The sequence below is a fragment of the Typopeltis vanoorti genome, chromosome 16 (assembly GCF_054136105.1).
Source record: "Typopeltis vanoorti isolate ZY-2024b chromosome 16, IOZ_Tvanoo_1.0, whole genome shotgun sequence".
Classification (NCBI taxonomy): Eukaryota; Metazoa; Arthropoda; class Arachnida; order Uropygi; family Thelyphonidae; genus Typopeltis; species Typopeltis vanoorti.
In genome coordinates this window covers 12,789,757-12,817,035 of record NC_143564.1, presented here as the reverse complement: position 1 = coordinate 12,817,035, position 27,279 = coordinate 12,789,757, and the positions used below count along the sequence as shown (strand labels likewise).

At 34.8% G+C, this 27,279-nt stretch overlaps 2 protein-coding genes across 5 annotated transcripts in view; one reads left to right on the top strand and one right to left on the bottom strand.

Annotated features, from left to right (window-relative positions):
* Window positions 1–27,279, top strand: part of fmt (phosphatase 6 regulatory subunit 1-like protein fmt) — a 450,952-nt gene that overhangs the window by 378,109 nt on the left and 45,564 nt on the right. For all 4 annotated transcript variants that reach the window (XM_090406310.1, XM_090406311.1, XM_090406308.1 and 1 more), the window contains one exon: window positions 13,779–13,869. In XM_090406310.1, the coding sequence (XP_090262436.1) occupies window positions 13,779–13,869 (91 nt within the window). The remainder of the gene's footprint in view (window positions 1–13,778; window positions 13,870–27,279) is intronic.
* Window positions 9,249–27,279, bottom strand: part of LOC150097851 (uncharacterized) — a 98,980-nt gene continuing 80,949 nt past the window's right edge. The window contains exon 5 of the mRNA XM_090406314.1: window positions 9,249–9,344. Coding sequence (XP_090262440.1) covers window positions 9,333–9,344 — 12 coding nt within the window. The 3' untranslated portion in view covers window positions 9,249–9,332. The remainder of the gene's footprint in view (window positions 9,345–27,279) is intronic.

Genomic DNA, 27,279 nt, shown 5'->3' with positions numbered 1-27,279 from the left:
CACACACAAGTAAATTAATTGTGAAGCATGCTTATGCTTGCATTTGGGTAGGATTAAAACAAGAATATAATTTGTCAGGCATAATATGCGTATAATACGTGGGGTGCTTAAGGGTCAAAGCTGTATAACTGAGAGGAGACCTCCACATAGCCTTTAAAGGAATGTGGAGAACCGACCAGGGCTTCTGGTCGGTTCTCCACCGAAAATGTCATCGAAAATGTCAACTGTGTTGTGAATGGAGAACCTGTGGAACAAGTAAAACATTTCAGCTATTTAGGCACGATTTTTACTGAAGATGGTAAATTAAATATAGAAATAGACAACAGAATCAGCAAAGCTGGTATGGTGTGAAGACAACTGAATAAATTCATATGGAATAAGAGAGAAATTAGTTGGAACACTAAATTAGCTGTATACAAGACAGTGTTCAAACCACTTTTAACTTATCGATCTGAGAGCTGGGTCAGAAGTAAAACACTTTACCAAAGACTAGTGACCTCAGATATGAGAGTCCTGAGAAAGATTATAGGCGTGAACAGATGGCATCAATGGCAATATCATATTAAAAACGAGGATATTAGGAAAGTACTTGACATTGTCAGCATCCAGGAATGCATTAGCAGAGCTAATCTCAAGTGGTATGGTCACTTAAACAGAATGGGCAAGGAAAGATTAGCAAAACAAGTGTTCTCCGCCAGGTTGGAAGCAAAACGACCCAGAGGAAGGCCAAGATATAGGTGGATTGATACGGTACAAAGTGCTTTAGACGATAGAAATATAAGATCTGATAATGTTGGAGTCTTGACAAGTAACAGACTGATTTGGAGGAAAATTGTAGATAGGAAATTAATAATGATGTAATTTTTTTCATGTAGTACTATCATATCCTGTACACCCCTTGAGGGTACATGGCAGGAATTTGATGATGATGATAATATGCGTTGTAACCAAGCAGAAAAACTTTCCACAACTGTCTCTCATCCAGAGTATTTAATAAGGTATGCACTTTTTTTTTTTCTCTCTACTTGTATATGGAAAAGATATGAATTCTGCATTAGTAGTTTAATCTTGGTATCTTGTTGGGTCTAGCTCCTACTGATGAAACCTCACTAAAGGTCAGAATTGGTCTGGGTATGACCATTCCCATAATCTTTCTGCATTATGGAATACTAAGGCAATTGATGTGAAGTTAACAGCTTCAGTATAGTAACCTAGTGAAGTAATCTCCAGTCTTGTGTTTGGGTATAAGATTAAAACAATATTATTTCTTGTCAAGTACACTGCCATATTTCTTATCATATACACTGTAGCCAAGTGGTAAAACTTTCTACAACTATGAAAATTCTGAATCATAGTAATATACTGTGAGCAGTAGTGGTCTTCTCTTGCTAGTTAATGTTCTCTTTATTATCATAGTTACTTGGGTTTTCCCTATTTCGAAACAATCTGACCATCTTTGAATAGATATGGTATTATTATTATGTCACACTCCGATGAATACTCCCAGGAGTCATTGCAGGAAGTCTCACTGCACTACACCATCCTGTACAGTATTTCTGTTTTACAAGAAGTAAAATGAAGTTTCCAGGATTTTAAAAATTCTGCTACCTATATATGATCCCATCTAACTGACCTTTCAATATGCAAGTGCCATATACAGATTCCTTGTATTATCATAATAAGAATCAAACCTGAATCTTTTCCACTTGAATGGCACATGAGCTATCATTCTTCCAGCTATGCTATGGAAACATGCAAATGTGTGCATACCATAAGATTTGAAAATTGGGAGTTTGCTGACATCATGATATCATTTACTAGGCAGATTTTTTAACACAAGAAACATGAATGCAGGTTATGCGTGATAATTTGTATCTCAGTATCTAATAAAAACATCTGTGGCAGATATTTTATTGCAAATGTAAATGTAGTGGAATTGTCCTCTATGGTGAAGTAGCATGTAAAGACTTCATGAAGTTAATCATTATGTTTTTAGCTTTTAGTGAACATTGAGCTGGAAGAAAATGCCACTCATTGTAATTTGGTGTAACAATTAGTAGAAAAGTATCCAGAATGGAATAAGTTGCAAGTCATATATTTTTTGACATCCTGAGCTTTGGATTGTAGCCTTCGTGTTAAGGTGTCATTTTGTAAATGTTCTACATACCCACCCACATCTATTTATTCTCCTAAAAGATAAGTATATTCTAAACTTGTTTCCTTAATTTCTGTTAAGATAATGAAAATTACTTCCATTAAATTGTAAAAAAACTATACATCATCATCATCAAATTCCTGACATTTACCCTCAAGGGATGTACAGGATATGATGATAGTACTACATAAAAATTTATGTAGTACTAACTTCTTATCTACAATTTTCCTTCAAATCAGTCTGTTACCTGTCAAGACTGCGACATTATGAGATCTTATATTTCTATCTTCTAAGGCACTTTTTACCATATCAATCCACCTATATATTGGTCTTCTTCTGGGTCTTTTTCCTGCCAACCTGGCAGAGAACCCTTGTTTTGCTAATCTCTCCCCGCCCATTCTGTTTAAGTGAGAATAACTCTGCTAACGCATTCCTGGATGATGACAATGTCAAGTACTTTCCTAATATCCTCGTTTTTAATATGATATTGCCATTGATGCCATCTGTTCATGGCCCTAATCTTTCTCAGGACTCTCATATCTGCGATCTCTAGTCTTTGGTCAAGTGTTTAACTTCTGACTCAGATCCATAACTTAAAACTGGTTTGAACACTGTCTCTTATACAGCTAATTTAGTGTGACAACTAATTTCTCTCTTATTCCATATGAATTTATTCAATTGACTTCCTACCATACCAGCTTTGTTGATTCTGTTGTCTATTTCCATATTTAATTTATCATCTTCACTAAAAATCGTGCCTAAGTAGCTGAACTGTTCCACAGGTTCTCCGTTCACAACACAGTTTGATATTTTCAATGCTTCTGCCTATTTTCATTGTCTTTGTCTTGTTATTGCTGACCTTCATACCATATGTATTACAACAGTTATTAAATTTAGTCAGGGAATCTAGCAGACTTGTAGCGGATTTATTTAGAAGTATAATATCATCCGCATAAAGCAAAGATTTTGCTCTATTTTGCATTATGGGAGATACTGGGATAGGAGTGATGTGAGCTTGCTCCACCTTTGCTATGAGTTGCCCGGTGTTGTTCTACCTTACCCCAGTCCTGAAGATATTTTCAGGTGCAAACTTTGTTTGCTCACACTTGGATAAAGGATTAAACTAAATTTATTATTAATAAAGCAAAGAGCTGACGTTGCCGGCCTGGTTGGCCAAGTGGATAGCGTATCCAGTCCAAAGTCTGCGGGTTTGAATCCCACCGTGGGCATGGATGTTTGTGATTGTCTGTGGAAATACCAGTTCTGGTCATCGGTAGATGGTGTTAGTGTACTTGCAGTCAGTTGGTGATTGAATGGTGGATAGAAAGTTGTGGTGTAGGTGCCCTCCCTCAATGAGTCTTTGGACTCCCTGGAGGTGTCAAATAATAATAAATAATAATAATAATAATTAACATCTCCAATTTTGATATCAGGTTTAATACCATTTTCTTTCATAACGTGATCCATATAGATAATGAATAAAAGAGGGGATAATGTACATCCTTCTCTGACACCAGATTTAACAGTAAACCATCTTCCTGTACTTACTTCAATTCTAACTGTTGACTTACAACTCAAATAAAGACTAAATATTGTTTGATATAATGCCCCATCGACACCGTATAACTGTACTGTTTGGAATGGCTTCTCTCTTGGCACCTTGTCATATGCCTTTTTCAGATCTACAAAACTTAAATACAGATCTTTGTTATATTCCCTTGATTTCTCAACTATCTGCCGTAAAATGAAAATCTGATCCTGACAGCTTCTATTTGGCCTGAATCCAGCTTGTTCTTCACCAAGCTTACCTTCCACAATCCTTCTCAGCCGTTTTTCTCAAGTCCACTTGCACAAATCTTACCAGGAACACTCAGTAGAGAAATACCTTTCAGTTTTATTTCCCTTTTTATATATGGGTACTATGAGAGCTCTGCTACAATCATCTGGAATTCACCTCTCTGTCCAGGCTTTCAGAACTGTGCAGTGCAGCCACTGTAAGATTTTTATACCACCATACTTCAGCATTTCTGATCGAATATCATCTACTCTTGCTGCCTTTCCATATTTCAAGCCTTTGATGGCTTTTTTTACTTCAAGTATGACTATATTATCTGACTGTATGCCTGTTGAGTGTTTTTTTTTACCACTGTGCTATCACTGCTTCTTTCATTTAGCAATTTTATAAAGTAATTACTCTATACTTGAAGGATATCTTTTTCTTCAGTTTTCATGTCACCTTTATCATCTCTAATTCCTTTTACAACACTCTTTTCTCCAGTTCTGAGCTTCTTCAACAACCTCCAGAATATTTTGCCACCTTCTTACCAAAGTCTTCCCATGACACTTGTTTAGCTAGTTTTACACAGCGTTTATCTTTCTTAAATTTGTCTCTGTATTCTCTAAGAGCACAAGCTGACTTACTTGCCAGGAATTTTTGATATGCTTTCTTCTTTTCCTCCACTGCCTCTTTAACTTCCTGTGTCTACCATGGAGTTCTGATTTTTCTATCCTTGCAGACAACCTCACCACATGCCTCTCTGGAAGAATCAATCAGGGCTTTCTTCAAGTCTTGCCACTGAATCTCCAAGGTTTGGTTCCTGTTCTCAAACTCTTTCATTTTTTTCTTCAATCCTGTTTGTGTATTTTATTCTATAGTTCACATCTGAGAGCTGCTCAACTTTTATTTGCTTTAAAACTTTCTGATATGTTCTTCTTTTCAATATGAAATTCAATTTTATCCTTCTCAAGACTAAATAGAGATTACTTCCAATTTCAAATCCTTTCTACATTCTGGTGTCCTGTACCAGGGAGAAGACATCACTTTCAACAATAGCATAGTCAATGAGACTTTTCTTATTCCTTGCCTATTCTCTCCATGTGAATTTGTGCACATTTTTATGTTGGAACATTGTGGTAGTAATAATCATTCCGTATCCTGAGCAGAAATCCAACAGGTATTTGCCATTATTATTAGATTTGCTCTTTATTCCAAATTTTCCCAAAATATTTTTGTCTGGTAATCATTTTCTACTATGCTATTTAGATCCCCAAAAGGATCAACTTTCCTTCTTTATTGTGTCAGTTGCTTTCTCTAAAGTCTCGGGAAATTCCTCCACTTCTATCTTAGTAGAACCTTTTGTGTGACCATAGGCACAAATACGTCTCATTGTCTAGTTCCCATTCTGATATTTGACCACATCACTCTACTTGAGACTGCCTGCCATTCAAGAAGATTAGCCTTATATTTAGTGTTGAATACTATGGTTGATTGTCATTGCCTGAATAAATTTGGAATTGTGGCTTAGAAAGATTTATTGCTCACCAGTTTTTGCCTTTTTTGTTTCAGTCACCTATATTATATCAATCTGGTACTTATCCAATTCCTCAGCTTGCTCCATTCTTTGCCATTCAGGCTTCTTATGGTTGATAGTACTAATTTTGAACTCTGGTGATATTGAATAGCAGTGTGTTTTCAGATTTGTTCCAGTAGCTGACTTTTCGCTGTTTGCCCTGGTTCTCTTGTGAAAACAACGGGGGCCCTTGTTTAACCGCGCGATGCCCCAGCTGGCATGAAATTCTGTCGTGTTGTAACATTATTTTATATTTTGGTTTAAGCCAATAAGAATACAATTTGGTCAGCTAAATTCAAAATTGTCAGCCCATCCTCGTTCAATCAGTATCCAAGTAGATACTTAACAGGTGCACCACGAGGAGGTGAGGATTGGACATTAGGTCAGAAGCCCTGGTCGGTTCTCCACATTCCTTTAAAGGCTATGTGGAGGTCTCCTCTCAGATATACAGCTTTGACCCTTAAGCACTCCCCCCCAAAAAAAGCCTATGTTAGTTTATCGTTCGCAAAATTCCAAGATCTAACATCAATGAAAAAACTATACTTATTTTCCAAATATCAATATATAAATCACCATATGTCAATAATACAGGAAACCTTGCTTAACTCAAATTCATTATGCACGATAATCAGTTAGTGCGATTGAATGAAATGATACTGTTTTCTACTTTAAGCAAGTGGTTAATCAGTTAACATGGTTTTTTTTTAATTATGCGACATTTTTTGTCACCAATCTGCAGCGAGCGGAAAAGCTGGGAGTCATTGAGAGACATGAAAGTGGCAGTACTAATACAGTGATTGTGCAAGACCTATGATAATACAGTGAGTCTACAGTTTGGACTATATTAAATAAGAGCTAAGAATAAAAAGAACATGGAAAAGTTGCTACATGCTTCTTTAAGCATGTAGATCACTCAAAATAGAAGGCATTTAATGATTGAGATGAAGTGTCTTTTATTGCTGTGGACAGAGGATTATAACCAAAAGAGAACACTTCTTTGTACAGGGAATATTCAGGCAAAAACTCTCAATATTATTACCTCACTGAAAGAGATCAAATTTCAAGAGGAATGTGAAAGCTTTACTGCAAGTTGAGGATGGTTTGACCGTTTTAAAAATCAAACTGGACTGCATAATGTAAGAATAACTAGGGAATTTGCTAGTGCTAATAAAGATTCTGCAGCCAGATTTCTTGAAGAATTGTAAAGTATAATTCGGGAGGGTGATTATTACGATCGGCAAATATTCAAAGTCGACAAAAGTGGTCTCTTTTGGAAGCATATGCAACAAAAACTTTCCTAGCTAAAACTGAAGCATCTCATCCAGGATGCAAAATATCTAAAGATCATCTTATGCTTTAATTAGGAGGCATTGAAGAAGGCGACTTTAAACTATTGTTAGTTTATCGTGCACAAAATTCCAAGATCTAACATCATTGAAGAAATCAGCACAATTGGAAAATAACTTGGATTTAATGAACTGGATAATGAAGATGTGAGAAACTTGCTCGATTCCCATTCAGATCATTTAAGTGAGAATGATCTCCTTCAAATAGAACAGCATGCATATGAAGAAGAAGATAAGGAGTGCAAACAAGAAGAGAATGTTACGACTAAGAAGCTAACTGCAAAAGAACTTGAACTAGTTTTCATTCGCATTGAGTATGCTAAGGAAATTTTGTTTGATGCTGATCCTGATATGGAATGAAGCTTCGAAGTCTGCCGAAATCTTGATAAAGTGATCGCCAGCTATCAGTTTTGTCACCTTTTCTTAATAACTTTGATATCTATGATCTTTACGTTTATTCGCCCCTTGGTGTCACATTTACTATCTAAGTACAAATGGAATTGCCCTGGAGTAGAGCCAAAATCCAAATGTAACAAAGCTTCTGAGGTTCTTCTTCTCTTAAAATCCTAAGACATTTATTTGTTTTCACCGCGCCACTTAGGAGAATTAGTTTAAAGAAAAAAAATCTTAAACAAGAAGTGAACACTCAGCTATACCTCAGTAACTAACACCCGTGCAATCGTGACCATAGACACGCTACTCAAATCTCCCGCTTAGGTTTGCATATTTAGCAAGTGGTACTATGGTACTATGTTAGATGATACTAACAAACGACTGAATCAGAGTAAGCAAAAGATTTATTTAACATTCTAACATATATATACAGTTCATGGAAGTCTGGGAAAGATCATTTCTAAACTACAAATTTATGTGCTATCATAATTATCAAATACGAACAGTAAATTCACATAACTCACATAGGATTAACAATAGAGCTGTTCTATATCACTTCACACATAAGATCCTCATAACTCTCTTAATTAGAACTTAGTAAACATACATTATCACCTTGTATTCACACATCTTAAGGTTATCACTCTTTAAGTTACACATGTCTACTTTCACAACTTATAATTTACTACAGTCCTAAGTTTTATCTTTGTTAAGTCCTTAGATCTTGATTCACATATCATTCATTTACACTATTTAACAATAAAATTTCACGGTACCTATTATAGTTATCTCCTGTGCTTGTTCCTCTCTTTACTCATCCTTTGACCCTCAAATTGCTTTCTTTATGCTGGGATTGGTACCTGGAATTCCTCAATTTTATGCTGGCCCATTCGTTTCAGTCGGTTATGCCTTCCTTTCAATAGGATTCTTAGGGCAAAGTCACTCTTTTGCACGTGTTGCCCTTTTACCTAGATTCTGAGGCCTCTTCGCAGACTAGCCTCTTCTTCTGGTTTAATGCGATTCACCTCGGACCTTACAATGCATAACCTTTCTCGTGTGGATACGCGGCATCTACCATTTCCGTCTGCCGGGCATCAGGGCAGAGATTTCCCCTCACGCTCTCGAACCGTCCCTCCACTCGCGAAGTCCACACACCAAAACCACACCAGGGAAAAAAGCCTCGTGGGGGGGGGGTGTTCCTAACTCTTTTATATCTCGGCACCTTCCGTAATCCCCCCCCCCCGACTCATCGATAGCACTCAACGTGCTATCTCTTGGTAGAGGATTTCTATTTTTCTGCCTACTTATCATGTGCTGTGTGCACACGATACGCTTGCAGCAATTTCCTTTAATCCAGTGCTTTTGGCCTTGGATTACGCTACAATTATTGTTAAAAACTGTGAGTCATTCATCTAAGCTTTGTCTATCTAATTCCTAGAAATAGTAGACTGCTTTAATCATACTATAACGTTCTTTTTCTCTAGAATTTTACCTCCAATATTTAACTAGCTTAAGTAATCTTTTTACATAATGGAATAACACTTCTTTCTTATGCATTTTCACAATTATTATCCTTTTGTTTAATATATACAATTTTGTTCACATGGTTGTAGTTTACACTCTTAGATGCAAGCAAATTTTCTGTTATAGGTTCTTTACTTGTTAAATTATGAAAGAATAAATTCTCTTAGGAATTTTATCAATCACAATTTAACATATCGCAAATTGCATGACAAGATGAAAAAGTCAAGCACAATTCAAACATCTTCACTTAATTTTTTTGTAAAAAAAAAGTAGCACAATCACATGTTTAGACATTAAATAAAAATTTAAGCAATTGATTTTTATTACCTTTGATGATTTTATCCTCTAAATATAGCTTTACTGTAATTTTTTTTTCTTTCAAATTTATGCTAACTGATGGATGAATTATAATTATTCCTATTGTTTATTGCATTTGCTTAACGCAATTTCACTTAGTGTGCATTAATTGATGGATTAATTGATCACGTTAAGCAAGGTTCTCCTGTACATATACAAGCTGAATTGTTGGCTATTTACCTTGTTGCATTCATGCATTGAATGAACTCATTGAATAATCTGCAAAAGAAATTTTACTGCTAAATGGACGTTTTCTTGTATTTAAACCATTTAATCACAAGTATCATTATGTTTCACTGATTGTTTAATTAAATATATGTAAACATTCTAAAAGATATATTCAGGTTATTCATATTACAGAATTTATTTAAATATATGAAGCACTAATTGTTATATCAGTATGATACTAGTATTTTCTCTCATTGATTTTCATTTCTTTCATTAAATGTTTATACTGATATAGGGGAGGCATTGTGAAAGTAATGTCTCTGCACATTGTTACACCTGATATCTTGAGAATATAGAATTCTCAGCTATCATGGTGTAACATGAAGAATAAATAAAATAAATTAAAAACCCTGCATAAAAGATAATAGTTGAATTAATTAAAAGAAAAAGAAAGATTCTTGCATCCAATAAAATATATAAAAAAATAAAGGTTTTTGTTAAACTTACTAACAAAAGAAAGAATATATTAATATTGTGATATGATTTAAATGAGAAAAGTTAAATAAGACAGAAAAGGATTAGTCATAAGAGATGGTATGTGAGAGGCTAGAGATTAAGTTATTAAGTAAATTCATAGAAAAATTTTGGAAGGGGGATTAAATTAGAGGCTAGCAAAAGAAAAACAACAGACAATCGCTTAGGGTCAATTCCCGGATTGAGACATCGTTATGGGCTCGCCGATCAAAGGACGTTTGGCAGAAAAACTCCACCCTAATTGGTTGGTGAAGTGAAAAGAAGTTAGAAAAAGTGCCGTTAGGAGAGCAGGTATAAAAGGGTTGGAACCCCCCCCCCCCCCAGGGCTCTTTTTTGGTTTTGGTTTTGATTCTGTTCCAGGAGAGCCCTTCGCGAGCTCTTTCGTAGGAATTTCACGGTGTTTTCCTGAGTGGCGAGATAGGGGTTATATCTCCACGTCACAACACGGAAACGAAAGTGAGTGGAATTTCGGTTCCGTATTTCCTATGTGAGAAGCGAAGAATGCCATATAGTTGAGGAAAAGAAAGCATATTCTTTGTGTTCCAACTTCAGTGACAACTACGAAAAACGGAGAGCTGTAAAGAAATAGATGTCCATGTCGCGAGTTGCACAGCCGATATATAGATGATTCAGAGTGTGTATAAGCATAGTTCAACTCTAAAAGGAACGTAGGAGTAGAGATTATTGGAGAGGTCACACCAAGATAGTTCAATCAGAAGAAGGTAAAGGCCCATATGAAAAACCCAAGAAAGAAAGGTACTGTAAAATATATCTAATGTTAACTAGAATTTGTCTGTGATAAGTATCATTATTCTAATACGGAACTGGACCAAGGAAAGTTTATACTAGGTCTTTAGTATCTGACAGAATATATTAAAAGTAAGCTGGCTAGTGTTAATGTTATGTGAAAAATTTAAGTGTCCTAAGAAATTTGCATGTCTATTGTAATGTATTGGAAAGTTAAAATGTCATAGTTGTGTGTTAGTGCAGAAAAAGGATTAGTTAATCTACTTAAGTTTGAATAGTTAAATAGTGTGAATTAATCTTATTTGTCCATGTCAAATGAATTTACATGTTGAATGTGTATGGCGGCATGATCGTAATACTAAATATGTGTTAGTGCAGTAAATGGTTTAGTTAATCTATTTAAGTTTGAATAGTTAAATAGTGTGAATTAATCTTATTTGTCCATGTCAAGTGATTTTATGTGTTGAGTTGTTATGGAAGCATGATCATAATACTCATTATAGGATCATAGCCTAATTACTTGTAATAAGCTAATGTTAGTTTGTAAGTATTTTGTTTAGCATTAAATTGAGTAATCACAAATAATTGAATTGTACCATGATAAGGAATTTAATAAACCTTTGTTTAATCATAAAAGAGTTGTCTGAAATTGCTGTCCAATGCACCACTTGAAAAAATACGAACCTAATCACGCGGGAAATTAATGTTAAGAATCGAGATAAAGTGTCACGACTGCAACATAGTTGCACTTTCAGACATATTTGAGTTCTTTCTCTTTGTTTTTGTATATAATATCTTAAACTAAATATCCCAAAAGGCGCAGTATAAATACAAATATTAGGGGTACTAAGGGGAGAAATAACTTAAGTATTAGTAAAAATTTTGGTGATATCTCGTGCGTAGATAATAGAAGAACATAGATAAGAGGAAATTGTTAGATAGAATAAAAATCGTAAAATGGGACACAACAACAGGTACACGCACACACAGCACAGTATGAGTAGGAGCCTTCAAATATGTTTAGTCTTAAAGATGCCAAGCTATTTTAAACTTGGTTATACTCCATTTTCCAAGTAAGCAAACAGACAAACAAGTCAAGTTTGCACCTGCACGTATTTTCAAGTCTAGCTGACCCTCAAAGTAGTGCAAGTCAAGGCAACTCATGGTAAAGGTAGAATAAGCTCTGATCACTATTCTTAATATTTACCCTTACCCAAGGTAAAATACTTTCTATGTTTAGTCTTATTTTCTTTCTTTTTTTTCCTCCACTACACTTTGGTATATACTGGTAAATGAACAAAATTGTATTGATTGTGCTATCATGTGCACAATGAATGAGTCTTTTACAAGGTTATTGAATCAATACAACAGCATAGAGTAATTTCTGTTATTGAAATTCACTGCCAATTGCAAAGTTTTTATGATTAGACATCTATAGATCTGAATATTGTTCATTGGCAGGACAAACAAGAAACAGTGAAGTGGACCATCAAAAATTGCAACTGATAATTCCGTCACAGTTTTTTTTTTGTACTGATTAACTGCCTGGCTTACTTTCTGCAATCCAGGCAGTTAATCAGTACAGAAAGGTAAAGTAAGTCTGAGGTTGCTGGCACATAAATTGAACATTAGCACAAATCATGACAAAATGTGGTTATAATAAAGTGTGTATGGATTTACCATCTCCCTTAAACTTAACTTATATTGCCAGTAAAATAGCCTTTTGGCTTGTTATAGTAGTAATAAAAATATATAAGTACACCATTTTAGCAATTCATTAGTAGAGGTATATGCAAGTTCGGTTTACTTAAAACCTTGATATTCTAGGTCTACCTACTCACTGATGAGACCTCAAAAAGGGTTGAAACCGGTCTGGGTAGTGACCTCTTCTCATAATGTAAAACAGCAATACATCGCCTAGGAGCTGCATTTTACATTATGAGAGAATATTAAGGACAGTGACAGAGCTTGCTCCACCTTTGCTCCGAGTTGCCCTGGTGTTGTACTACCCAAGTGATTACTTACACTTGGGCTCGCCGATAGTTTTTTCGGCATGAAACTCTAGGATTTCGATCTGAGTTTCGTACCCGGCTGTAGAATAATACGGGATTTGCCATCTCCCTTAAACTTAAAGTGTGTATGCATTGAGTACTGTGTCACTTAACTAGTAAAATGAAAAAGACAACACAGGTAGTTTGTTGCTACTTACTTCATGCCAAAGGGAGGGCACTGCTTTTCTTCACGAATATGTAACTGGGGATGAAATAGTGTGTACATCATATATGATTCTGATGAAATGAAAATTCAATCTGGAATATTACCACCCTGCCTCACATAGGACCAAAAAGGTTAAAAATGAAACCTGACAGAATGTGCACACTGACTTTGCAACACTACGTGATGACCTTGAATGTGTTGAAACAATAAAGTCTGTTTGTACCAAGGAACAGCCATTGCTTTGCAACATGACAACATAAGACTGTGTACAAGCCATTCACTTTGATGGCTATCGAGGAGATCAGATTTGAAGGTATGGAACATTCTTTCTACAGCCCAGACTTGGTTCCATTGAACTTCTGATTATTTCCTAAATTGAAAAATGTCTCTCTGTGGAAAAGGGCCGGGGGGGGGGGTATCCATTGATAATGACAAACTGGTCAAAGCAAAAGTGAAAAAATATTGTTGAAAATTTTTACACTTGGTTGTGCTTGGTTACACTTGGATACTAAAGCAACGATGTGAAGTCATTAGCCTCTATATACGAGTTGCCCCCATTAAGTTACTTCACGTGCAAACATTGTTTGCTTACACTTCGATAAAGTATTAAACCAAGAATATAATTTCTTGGTATCTTTAATTTATAGTGAGAAAACAGTTCCATAAAAAGAACCTAAAGAATTGCATTGTGACTTTGAAAAATATGTTACATTGCAAGAAAAGGAAGGAGATTATATTGAGAAATGGTGTATGAATATAGCATAGGAAACTTCAAATGATTTTTGCTTCATATTTCACTGACATATTTCTTTTGGTTGGGGAGCTGTACAGGGGAGGCATTACTTTTGGAATGCCCCCCCTCATGTATGCATATATGTATATATATATAGATATTGCTACCTTAGAATGGAAAGGAATTTCATATATATATATATATACACACACACACACTTTCTATTAAACATGTTTATGCATAAATATTTTTAGGTAGCAGTGCTAATGCGGATCCATCTACAGTGAATCAGGATAGCTCTAAACTTGACCAGGTAGTGACAACTGAACAGAGTCAGTCTCTTGAGTGAGTGAAATCAGATTTAATATTTTAAAGAATGTTAAACTTTAATAAGAGCTTGCTGGTGACATCATATATTTTTTTTCTTTCACTTCCCCACTGACTTATGACATTCAATTCTTTATTGCTTGCTGTTAGCTGATTTCTTTCTCAGACAGATGGAATCATAATAACTAATATATAACAGTGAAATATAATAAACTGTTATATTTCACTAGGCTTATGTAGATCTATATCTACATAAGCCTTCAACTAAAATTATAATGATGATTTTGCTATCTATACTCGGAATCCAAATTCTGTTGTTTGTGTATGTTGCATCATTCTAAATGGTTGGGATGTGATTATATTTTATCTAAATACTAAAATTTGCATTTTTGGTCTCTTGTGGAAGCATCCTTGCACCAAACTAGAAGTTTATAAAAACTCAATCAAAAACTAGACCTAATAAATATATTTGAAGAAGAAGACATAAATAAAATAAGCAGAAACCTAACACAAGTAATAATCTCAGCAGCCAATGTGAATTCAAAAGCAACAAACAACAAAAAGACCATAAACTTTCAGAGGAAACCTTACAACTATTAAAAAAAAAGACGAAATATGAAACAAGACAAGGAAAAAGATGAAATAAGATCTTGTAACACTAAAAAAAAATAAAAGAAACAATTGAAAACAATAAAAATATGAAAATACTAACATTTATCAGTTGCAAAAGTCAAACAACTGCAATAAAAGACAAGAATGGAACTATAATAAGGAACGAAGAACAAATCCTAAGCAGGCTAGAAGAATTTTATAAAGAACTCTATAGTGATCCTTCTATAGATATATCAAATATAAATAACTCTTCTCCATCATATATAGAATTCATCCCATCCCACCATTCACTTCAGATGAAATAATAAAACAAGCTTTAAAACAAATGAAATATGGAAAATATCCTGATGAAGACCTAATTCACACAGATTTAATTAAACGGGGAGGAAATAATATCATTCACCATGTCACAAACTTACTGAATCTATGCCTAGAAGAGGGGAAGATACCAGAAAACTGGAAAAATGCTACTCTGATACTGTTATTTAAAAAAAGGGGACAAAGAGCTATAGACCAATTAGTATTCTCTCCAATCTGTACAAAATTCTCACAAAAATAATAACAAACAGATTAACCCCCTCTTCTAGGCTCAAATCAACCAGTAGAATAAGCAGGATTCTGTAAAGGCTTTAACACAATTGATCATATTCATGCAATAAAACAAATAATAGAAAATTTCAGAAGAAAACCACTTGCTTCTCTGTTTAGCCTTTGATTATGAAAAAGCATTCGATTCCATCAAAACTAATGCAATAATCAAAGCACTCCAGAATCAGGGAGTTCCTGGAGAATATATGGACCTCCTCCAGGAAATATACCACACTGCAACAGCAACAATCCAACTTCACACAAGTAGCAATAAAATATTGAAAAAAGTGTCCGACAAGGAGACTCTCTATCACCCAAAATCTTTACAGCAGTCCTACAAGAAATATTTAATAATATAAACTGGACAAAGCTTGGTATAAAAATTAATAACAGAAACTTAACACACCCAAGATATGAAGATGATATAATTTTTGCAAACACTCCAGAAGACCTTAATATAATGATAGAAGACCTATATCATGAAAGCAAAAAAAGTCGGTCTAAAAATAAACAGAGAAAAAACTAAAATCATGTTTAATCATTTTGTAACACCAACAAACATAATAATAGACAACAATTTCTTGGAAAGAGTCTCTTCATATACATACTTAGGTCACCTCATTGATCTAAACTGTGGACTCCAAAAGGAAATAAATAGGAGAGTTCAATTTGCCTGGGGTGCATTCAGAAAATTGAAAAGCATTTTTCTAAACAATGATGTCCCACTCTGTTTCAAAAGGATGACATTTAACCAGTGTATACTTCCAGTCATCATATACGGTTGTGAAACTTGGTCACTAACAAAAGCACTGACAAATAAACTAACAACTCAAAGAAAAATTGGGAGGTTGATGCTAGGCATCATATCAAAAGATAAGAAGCGAAACACCTGGATAAGAAGCCAGACACACATCATTGACATCATTCTTCAACATAAGCAACTAAAATGGAAATGGGCTGGACATCTATCCAGGACAGAAGATGAGCGATGGACCACTATACTAACGAACTGGATTCCAAAAGAAGGGAAACGAGGCCAAAGATGTCCTAAAAGAAGGTGGAGTGATAAATTGTCAAAATTTGTTGAGAAAAATTGGTCAACCATTGCCAAGAACAAGAAAGGTGGAAAGAACTGGAGGAGGCCTTTGTCCAGCAGTGGACAGAAAATGGCTGAAGGTGCATTTTGCAACATACACTTAAAAATTGAATATTGAGTATTAATTTTATTGAGTATTTGGAATCCTTGTAAAATTTTTCAAGCCATCTCAGTTTTTGTTTCACTTAGGCTATTCACAGTGGGAAAAGGCAAAAAAATTTGAAATGATACATAACTATGCTTTGGCAGGATAAAATTTAATGAAATTTGCAATTATGCTAAATTACTTGGAATTATGCCACTCAAGTTGGTTTTAGTTTTAGCTGGACCATTTAATATCAGCAATATTTATTGAAATTGGGTATTTAGGATCTTGTCAAACTGTATTGTGTTTTATCATCATGTGATTATGGTATTAACCTGGGCTTAATTTCTGCTGCTTTATATTAATATTGCAATTCACATCTTTTTGAGTCTTAGAGTTAATGTGCACTGAAACCATGTTAATTTTTTAGCCAAGTCCTGTTAGCTTAGAAATTGGAAGTGTATAGAATTAGCAGGGGGGGGGAGTGCTCTTTGGCTCTCCTTATTGACCTTTAAAAAAGTTTGGAGCTTTTCTTGGCTTTGAGAAGAGTGACAATAGTCTTATGCCAGGAATCTGATACAAGCCACTTTTGTTTCTCTTATTCTTTCAGTATCAGAAATTCAGGAGGATATGAAGCTGCTTTGGATTCTGCAATTATGTATGCATCCATTATATTCCAAGATAGATTAATGGCATGTTCCATATCTACCCTTCATGTTCTAGATTTTATCCCATACCACTTTTTCATGATTGATAGATGTAAATTGGATCCAAGATTGTTTTTGGCTGACATCTTGTGCAACATTGTCCTGATCACATTTAAAAGCTGTAATGTAAAATTTTACGTGGTAGGATATCTGAAATATAATATAGCCTATATTCTGTGTTGATCTTTTTTTGCTGCTTGGCACTAAGTTTTCATCCTGGTTTTGGATAGAGTGGAAATTGAGAAGATGTGCTACTTGAACAATAGTCTGTTACTTGCATGACTACATTATTAATAAGTGTATTGTTGACTGTCTCAGGACTGAAAATTTCAAGATGCAAAATATTATTCCTGTCAGCATGGTCAATTTTTTACCTAGCTATTCAAAAGGGAAAATAGTTCCTGTGAGGATATACTGCAAAGTTCAAGTAAGTGATCACATCCATATACATTTTTTCAACAATCCACAAACAATGGAAGAATGGCAGGGATTGTAGAATTTGAGGGGATAATGATATAAAAGAAGATATTGCTTCCATTTTTGTCAAACATATGCTCAATAGTCTTGCAACTTCATTCATGTTGGCACTACCAGGCAGAAGGTTGAAATAGATCAATGCAGTATGCATTAACTCCGAATCCAATAGCAAATAAATGGAACATACTATTAGAATAATTTGGAAGCTATAGAAATCCCACTGTGAAGTGGATGTCCAGCTTCCAAAGTAGTGTTAAGTTCGACATACCATAAAAGGAGTATTTTCCCCACAAGGATAGTGACATCTCCTTGAGCAAGTCAATCACCAGTTTAGTTCTTTACAAATAACAGTGAAGCAGGAAACACTAAGTTCATCTTATAAATAGAATGCATTAGGATAGCCATTCTAGTTGACTTTCATTCTGAATGTATGATGTTGCTTATAGTGTATATATCATAAAAATGTATAGACATGTTTCTCAAAAACTATACATGATAGCAAAAAATTAAAAACATATTTGAAATGAGCATGAGAAATTGAGTAAGAATCACACACAGCTGGAAAGGAAACAAAAAAAAAAAGAAACCCTTGAAATTTGTTGGACAGTTGAACACTAATAGGAAATAGCACTGTTCTCTTGTTGCTTGCATCAGATCCATTTGAACATATTTTGATTTAATTCATTTAAGTCGGGCAGCTGGTGTCAGCAAATTTTCAATAATGCTGCTATGGAGTGTTTTTTTACATTAGAGGAATCATTATACATTGTTTGAACTAATTGATTGTTACAATCTTGGCTGTAACTTTGGCCACTAATATTAAATCCTCTAGAATTTCAAGTTTTTAAAAAACTCTGTTAAATTGTACTTTCTTTTCATCTTGTGTGTGTGTTTATTTCGATTTAAATGTGATTAAATGGCTCAGTTGCCCTCAAATTTTGTTAAACTTTGCAGGCAAAGTGTACATTCACCTTCAAATTCATTTGTTTAATTAACCAGTTGTACATTTTTAACCCTGCATCATTAAAAGAACAGCTTTTTTTTTTTTTTCTTCAGCATTGTATCTATAACTGTTGTTATTAATATTGCCTAATTTAAAAATTTTAATATGCATACATACACGATGCATGTACACAATACGGATCCTGAAGATACAGTCATGCTCTGAAATGCATGCAATACAGCATTAGTGAATAGGCATGTTGAAACACATGCCTACCCACATAAAATACAAATTTCACTTGATTTTAGTGCCAGTGTTATTAGCAAAGGATTTCAATATTTAAAAACAAAATTTTTAAATGAGTCAAAATTAATAGTTAATTTTTGTAAACTGTCAAATAATTCCAAGAGAGAGGCGTCTGTGCTTGGGAGATGGAAGAATGTTTGCATTTCTGGGATCCTCCCAGTCATTCTAAGAGGATTGTAAGTCCCAGTCACAGATGGTAGAGCCATAACAGGCACTTTGGCCATGCCTGTATTTCTAACAGTTAAAGCATCATAATTGATTAGGGATGTAGAGCTAACAAGGCAGTTGAGATATCTGTTTTTATATACAGTGGAGATTCAGGTGTCTTGGAAGTAAGGATGATGTTTCTAGTTGAAAGCAGGTCACCATCTCTACATATTTGTCACTCCTTGATCTGTAAGCTAAATTAGCTGTATACAAGACAGTGTTCAAACCAGTTTTAACTTATGGATCTGAGAGCTGGGTCAGAAGTAAAACACTTGACCAAAGACTAGAGACCGCAGATATGAGAGTCCTGAGAAAGATTAGAGGCGTGAACAGATGGCATCAATGGCAATATCATATTAAAAACGAGGATATTAGGAAAGCACTTGACATTGTCAGCATCCAGGAATGCTTTAGCAGAGCTAATCTCAGGTAGTATGGTCACTTAAATAGAATGGGAGAGAAAAGATTAGCAAAACAAGTGTTCTCTGCCAGGTTGGCAGGAAAACGACCCAGAGGAAGACCAAGATATAGGTGGATTGATACGGTACAAAGTGCCTTAGACGATAGAAATATAAGAACTGATAATGTTGGAGTCTTGACAAGTAACAGACTGATTTGGAGGAAAATTAGTAATGATGTAATTTTTTCATGTAGTACTATCATATCCTGTACACCCCTTGAGGGTACATGGCAGGAATTTGATGATGATGATGATCTGTAAGCTTCGAACATATCTCCTCATCTGGAATGTTGAATCTCGTTCTACAATAGCTGAGTATTTTATGATACATCACCATAATTGATATTTCCTCCATTGATGTTGCTGGGTGTTGTTATTGACATGTTTTCACAGGAATTCACCCAAACATAAGTTTTTAATTGCTTTGGGAGTTTATGCCAGTTCTAAATCCTTTTGAGTAAAGAATGACATTTTTCCTATTGGCCTTTCACTTGTTACACAGATGAGAATCAGTGGTGTGTGTGTGTCAGATATTTTTGGTTTCTTATTTCTGTTATTATATGATGTGTCTATAGTATCTGCTGTTTGAGAGCCTCTAAAAATTTGAGAATGAAAACATCATGGTCAAAGGGATTATTGGTTCATTGCTAGAGATCCACACCGACCATGCCACCATATGTGCACACCTGGACATTATAGAAGCACTACAGCAAGCCTTGAGCTCTGTTCCTGGACCATGGGGAAGGAGACTTACAACACTATTGACCTCTGCAGGCTATTCATCTTGTTGAGATAGGAATGAAAGCAGTTGAAGACTACTAGGACCTCCTTTCCAGATGTGCAAATGTTTCTCTGCATGACAAACATAGTGGTAAAGCATTGATATAGTCTGGAATATAGAGGAGTAAAAAAAAATAAAGAGAAGGAGAGCAAAGAATATAGGAAGAAAAGTATAGAAAAAATAATTAAAATGGTCAGTGTCATCACTGGGAATTCCCTCCATTAAAAATGGGTGTTCTGCATGTAGGGAATAGCTGCTGGGCTACATCTATTTACTTTCCAGCTTCAAACATACCAAATCAATTCATTCATTTCATTTCATATATATCTGTTCTTTGGAACAGATGTAAGATTAAGGATACTTTGGGCAGTAAAAGGCCTAAGGGTCGGTGATATGGATCAATATGCTATGTGTAAAGAATACATTGTCATCATCAAATTCCTGACATGTACCTCATTGGGGTGTGCAGGATATGATAATGCTACATGAAACTTACATCATTACTAACTTCCTATCACAATTTTCTTCCAAATCAATCTGTTATCTGTCAAGACTCCAACATTATCATATCTTATATTTCTGTCTTCTAATGCAATATTTACTGTAACAATCCACCTATATCTCGGTTTTCCTCTGGATCATTTTCCTGCCAACCTGGCAGAGAAAACTTGTTTTGTTAATATTACCTCTCCCATTATTTTTATTTTGCTTAAATAACCATACCACCTGAGATTAACTCTGCTAATGTATTCCTGGATGCTGACAATATCGAGTTCTTTCCTAATATCCTCATTTTTAATATGATGTTGCCATTGATGCCATCTGTTCATGCCCTTAATCTTTCTCAGGACTCGCATATTTATGGTCTCTAGTCTTTGGTCAAGTGTTTTACTTCTAACCCAGCTCTCAGATCCATAAGTTAAAATTGGTTTAAACACTGTCTTGTATACAGCTAATTTAGTTTGGTTAATTTCTCTCTTAATCCATATAAATTTATTCAGTTGACTTTCTACCAAAACACCTTTGTTAATTCTGTCTATTTCCGTATTTAATTTACCATCTTCATTAAAAATCATGATTAAGTAGCTGAAATGTTTTACTTCTTCTATAGGTTCTCCATTCACAATGCAGTTAATATTTTCAATGCTTCTGCCTATTTTCATTGTCTTTGTCTTGTTATTGCTGACCTTCATACCATATGTATTACAACAGTTATTAAATTTAGTCAGGGAATCTTCCAGCTTGTAGTTCATTATCCCCTCTTCAGGAAGAGGGGATAATGTATATCCTTGTCTGACACCAGATTTAACTTTAAACCATCTTCCTGAAATTCCTTCAATTTTAACTGCTGACTTACAACTCAAATAAAGACTAAGTATTGCTTGATATAATGCCCCATTGACACCATACAACTGTAGTGTTTTGAATAGCTTCTCTCTTGGCATCTTGTCATTGCCTTTTCCAGATCTACAAAACTTAAATACAGATCTTTGTTATATTCCTATGATTTCTCAACTATTTGTCGTAAAGTGAAAATCTGATCCTTACAGCCTTTATTTGGCCTGAATCCAGCTTGTTCTTTATCAAGCTTCCCTTCCACAATTCTTCTCAACCTTTTCTCAAGTATACATGCATAAATCTTACCAGGAACACTCAGTAGAGAAAAACCTGCGTAATTCTAACATTCAGTTTTATTTCCCTTTTTATGCATGGGTACTATGAGCTCTACTCCAATCATCTGGTATTCGTCCCTCTGTCCAGGCCTTCTGAACTATGCAGTGCAGCCACTGTAAGACTTTTATACTACCATACTTCAACATTTCTGGTCGAATATTATCTACTCCTGCTGCATTTCCACATTTCAAGCCTTTGATGGCTTTTTCTACTTCAAGTATGGATATGTATTGCTGACTGTATGCCTGTTGAGTGTTTTTTACCACTGTGCTATTACTGCTTGTGTTGTGTCCTTTATTTATGCAAATCACCATAATACTGTGTCTATCAAACATACTATACAATCGCTCTACGTGTTAGCCTGGATTTTTGGTCATATCTCCTTTTTAGACATAAGTGAATTTATATTTTTTATTGACTGTGCTCTATAATAATTTAATACACTATTCAGGGAGACATTTCCAATAATCCAATATATATTTATTCCCTCACTCTTTCAGACAGTTGTGGCCAAACCCCTCTACTAAACTTTATCCTCCCGCGACAAATTCGTAAATTTTAGAGTGGTGGGTTGATGCTCTTAGTCAGGCATGACTCAGTTTGAGGTAAACAATACATGTTTATTTACAACATTAAGTACAATACACAATTATATAAAATCACACTTACTAAAGGTTAAAATCATACGTAAGGTTAAGATAGGAACTTCGATTCACACAAGCACTGCCTGATGAGGCAAGAGTTAATATTTGGCAAAGTGCTAAATACAGACTTCATGAAAACAATTCATTCATCTGAAATCACCCTTTGTAATCTTGGGGACACTAAGTTAAATTAACCTCAATATATGGTTCTTAGTTTCTCTCTTTACAGTGCTATCAAAACCATATTTAAGTAATCTGGACATTTGACTACAACCTACTGCATTAGTCACTCAAGAGTTCACAGGTTAGAATTGTCTCCTGACATTATACACTTCTTGTATCTAAAGTTCTTCATACAAATAGGCTCTAAAATTTTAGTAACAAAAGTTTACATTACCTTCACTGTCATGGAATGGGTCTACTGGTTAATACTGCTTTAGTAGTTCCCGAGATTTGATTCCTTGCCTGGATCACGTGCGGCATCAGAGTCCTGCTATGTGGAACTCTGACGCCGCACGTGAGGAATATCCACGACATAGCACCCGCTTGCAATGAAAATGTTGGCTGCGTCGCGCTGGAACTCTGTCCGTAGCTTCATGGACTGCCTGATTCAAATTTCCTGCTGCCACTCATCCTCACCTGCTGCACGCCCTGGAAACCACTACCTCGATCGAACCTCCTCACAACCACGAATCCCGGGAAAAAAGCCTTCTCCCGGTAATCACTTCTATCTTTCATTGCATAGTGCCCCCTATTTTCTCCAGAAACCTCTGTGCTGTGCTATACTATTCTCGATCTCCGATGATGTCAGCATTTTTTTCTGTGGTAGGATTCACAGAACTGCTATTATGCACATCTCTTTCCTTTGTTGGATTCTGATTATGTAGAGATTAGAGTAATTATTATTTGCTTCAGAATCCAACATGATCTTCCATCACAAAGGCTAGACTTGTAAATATTATTTAATGTAAACAACTTATTTTACAATTTAATATTCATATAACTACTTTAATTTTGTCTAATATCTAATTATTTAATCAAAGGTATATGTATTAATAATGAAAAGATTGTATTTAAATATTATTAAGCTATTTTATTTATTACTATATTAATATTATAAGGATTTAAATTTGATAATTTAACAGCGCATTATTTGAAATGTAAATATTCTCTATTTATTTCTGTTTGTAGAAGTTAACGTTATGCAATACCTCAATTTTATTATATTTTGTTTGGTTGTCATGGAAACGTATGTAAGTGAACGAGCACGTTTTTGGAACAGAACGTGGGGAGAAAGCTGAAAGTTTACTAAAAAGGAATTAGTTAAAGCGATCACGAGAAGAATTTAGGCGGGAAAAATGGATATAAAAAGCGAGGAACGCTGGAAAAGAGAGAGCATTAGAGATTTATTAGAGAGGGATTGGCATTAAGTTGGAATCGGAGCATTCGGCATTCGAAAATCACAGTGCGATAATAGCGAGTCAGCAAGTCACTCAAGCAGCTAAATAAAGTCTACTAGTCGAGAAGCAGTTAGCTTATAAGTTTCGGAATAACAAATAAAGCTACGGAAGATAGCTAAGTGATATGGATAGACTAGCGATTACTTGAGTTGAGATTTAATTTCAGGGTCGACCTTTCAAGGACACACGGAAACTTGAAGCATAGCACGAAGTAACTAGAGAATAATTAGAGGCAACAGAGTCGTGTTTAATGATAGCGGTGTCAAGAATTATAGTACCTAAAGGATTAAATTGAATGCCGGAGGAATGAACAACTGTGCATATAAAACCTCAAGTTAAGGAATTATTGTATGTTGCCTTATTTCATGACTGATCAGTAGTACTTTATGCAACAACGTTTGTTTATGTGTGTAGTAACCGACGATTAATTCAGTTATTGCTTAGAAGATTTATTTTAACGAGTGCCGTATACTGTTTAAGTGTTTACAGTTATAAAAAGTGTTTGTGTGTAAGTTAAAGAAGAAAAAAGATTATCGGTAAGATCATTCCAACCTTTAATAATTCTATACGGAGAAGTGTATGAGTTTCATCCTAGAAATTCCCTATACTAACAGTAACTGTTGCGGAGAATTAACTGAAGTGTAAAATTAAAAGTGTTTGTTTGTAAAGAGGTGTTACTGAAATTTTTATTGTATTTAAAACTTAAAGAACTATGAGATATTGATGTGAATGATCATTAAGGAACTTTATTAAATAGCTAAAAGGAACTGTGAGAAGACTGTATTATAGATAACAGAATTACCATTGTCTGAGTTTGCATGACTTTATTATCAGAAAGGCTGAAGTGTTTATAATAACTTATTTAGTATTTTGATCTTAAGTGTATAATTTGTGATTTTAAAATTAAATGTTTGTTTTTGTTTATCTAAAGTTGTATTTTGCCTGAATCTCTTTTACTGCACCATTCGTAAAATATTCGAACCAAAGCGGGTGAATTAAGTTAGTTAAATATACTCGGCCAGTATATATTTTAAGGAGAGATAGTTGAAGGTTGATTTTTCTTCAATTCTTGAACTAATTCAGATATAGAGTGGCGCAGTCATTAAATATAAATTTTCTCTATATTTGAATTAGAAACCAACTAGCAACTATTTTTAGGTTAAGAACATCGTAGTAAATAACATGTCGGATCCAAGGTACAGATTAAGACGAAGTAGGATCCAACACCTTGTATTACGCAGCCTCGGGCGTTTATGCCAGCACGTATCAAACCTTTGAACCCACTTTTACAATTTGTTCAGTGGAATATTCAAGTTAACCTTAGCTGAATGGTATAATACAAAATTTTGATCTTCAATTCACTTAAATAAAATTTGAATAACACATTACATTACTACACAGTTATACTTCTTTACCATTTTATAATCTGATACATTCTTAGCATTATATTTCATTACCTTATATAATTTAACACATTTAATACATTCTAATTTTGGTTTTGACGAAATGCAAGTATTTTCTTCTTTTAAATATTTAGTTTGCTGTGTTATGCTTGTTGAATTCTGAATGATTTGCTGATACTATGAGACAGGACCATTCAGAGTTCAACACTTGTTTCATTTAGCAATTTTTCAAAGTAATTACTCCATACATCAAGTAAATCTTTTTCTCCAGTTTTCATGTCACGTTTATAATCTCTAATTCCTTTTACAGCACTCTTTCCATCATTTCTGAGTTTCTTCAACAACCTCCAAAATATTGTGCAACCTTCTTGATATTTATTTTCTATGTTCTTACTAAAGTCTTCCCATGACTTTTGTTTAGCTAGTTTTACACAGTGTTTAGCTTTCTTACATTTGTCTCTGTATTCTCTAAGAGCACAAGCTGACTTATTTGACAGGAACTTTTGATATGCTTTCTTCTTCTTTTCCTTCACTGCCTCTTTAACTTCCTGTGTCCACCATGGAGTTCTAATTTTACTATCCTTGCAGACAACTTCACATGCCTTTCTAGCTGAATCAATCAGGACTTTCTTCAAGGCTTGCCACTGAATCTCCAAGGTTTGGTTCCTATTCTCAAAATCTCACTTTTTCTTGAATAATGTTTGTATATCTTAGTCCACAGTTCACATCTGAGAGCTGCTCAACTTTTAATTGCTTTAAAACTTTCTTACATGTTCTTATTTTCAGTAAGAAATTCAATTTTATCCTACTCAAGACTAAATGGTGATCAATTTCAAATCCTCTGCAAACTTTAGTGTATTGCACCAAGGAGAAAACATCGCTATCGACAATAACATAGTCAGTGAGACTTTTCTTATTCCTTGCTTCTTCTCTCCATGTGAATTTGTGCACATTTTTATGTTGGAATATTGTGTTAGTAATAACCAGTGCATGCCTGACCAAAATCCACCAGGTAATTTGCCAGTACTATTAGCTTTGCTCTTTGCTCCAAATTTTCCCAAAACATCTTTGTATGTCTGACAATCATTTCCAACACTACTATTTTGATCCCCAACAAGGATCAATTTTTCATCGTGTCAGTTGCTTTCTCTAAAGTCCCAAAAAAAAAATCCGCCACTTCTACCCTCCTTCTGTGGTGCAAATAAGTCTCATTGTCCAGTTTTCCATTCTGATATTTGCCCACATCACTCTACTTGAAATTGCCTGCAATTCAAGAAGATTAACCTCGTATTTAGTGTTAAATACTACAGCTACTCCTTCTTTTCCTTTATTGTCATTGCCTGAATATAACATTTTGTATTTATTGCTCAGAAAGATCTCACCAGTTTTTGTCTTTTTTGTTTTAGTCATCCCTATTATGTCGATCTGGTACTTATCCAATTGCTCAGCTAGCTCCATTTCTTTGCTATTTAGGCTTCTTATGTTGATTAGTATCTATCTTGAACTCTGGTTATGTTGAGTTGGGGTGTGTTTTAGGATTTGTTCCAGTAGCTGACTTTTTGCTGTTTGCCTTGGTTCCCTGGCGAAAACAACTAGGGCATTGTTTAACCAGGCGACCCCCCCCCCATTCAGCATGAAATTCTGTCATGTTGTACCATCGTTTTATATTTTGGTTTAAGCCAATACGAATACAGTTTGGTCGGCTAAATCCCGAATTGTCAGCTCATCCTCATCCATTCAGTGTCCAGGTAGGTACCATACAAGGTGCACCACGAGAAGGTGAGGATTGGACATTAGGTCAGCAGCCCTGGTCGGCTCTCCGCATTCCTTTAAAGACTATATGGAAGTTTCCTCTCAGTTATACAGCATTGACCCTTAAGTACCCCATAAAAATACATTGTCTTACTTGTTTTATTTGATTTTTTTGGAGTAAATTATAGACACTTTTTTAACAAGAGAAAACAATGTTTTTTCTTTAAATTGTA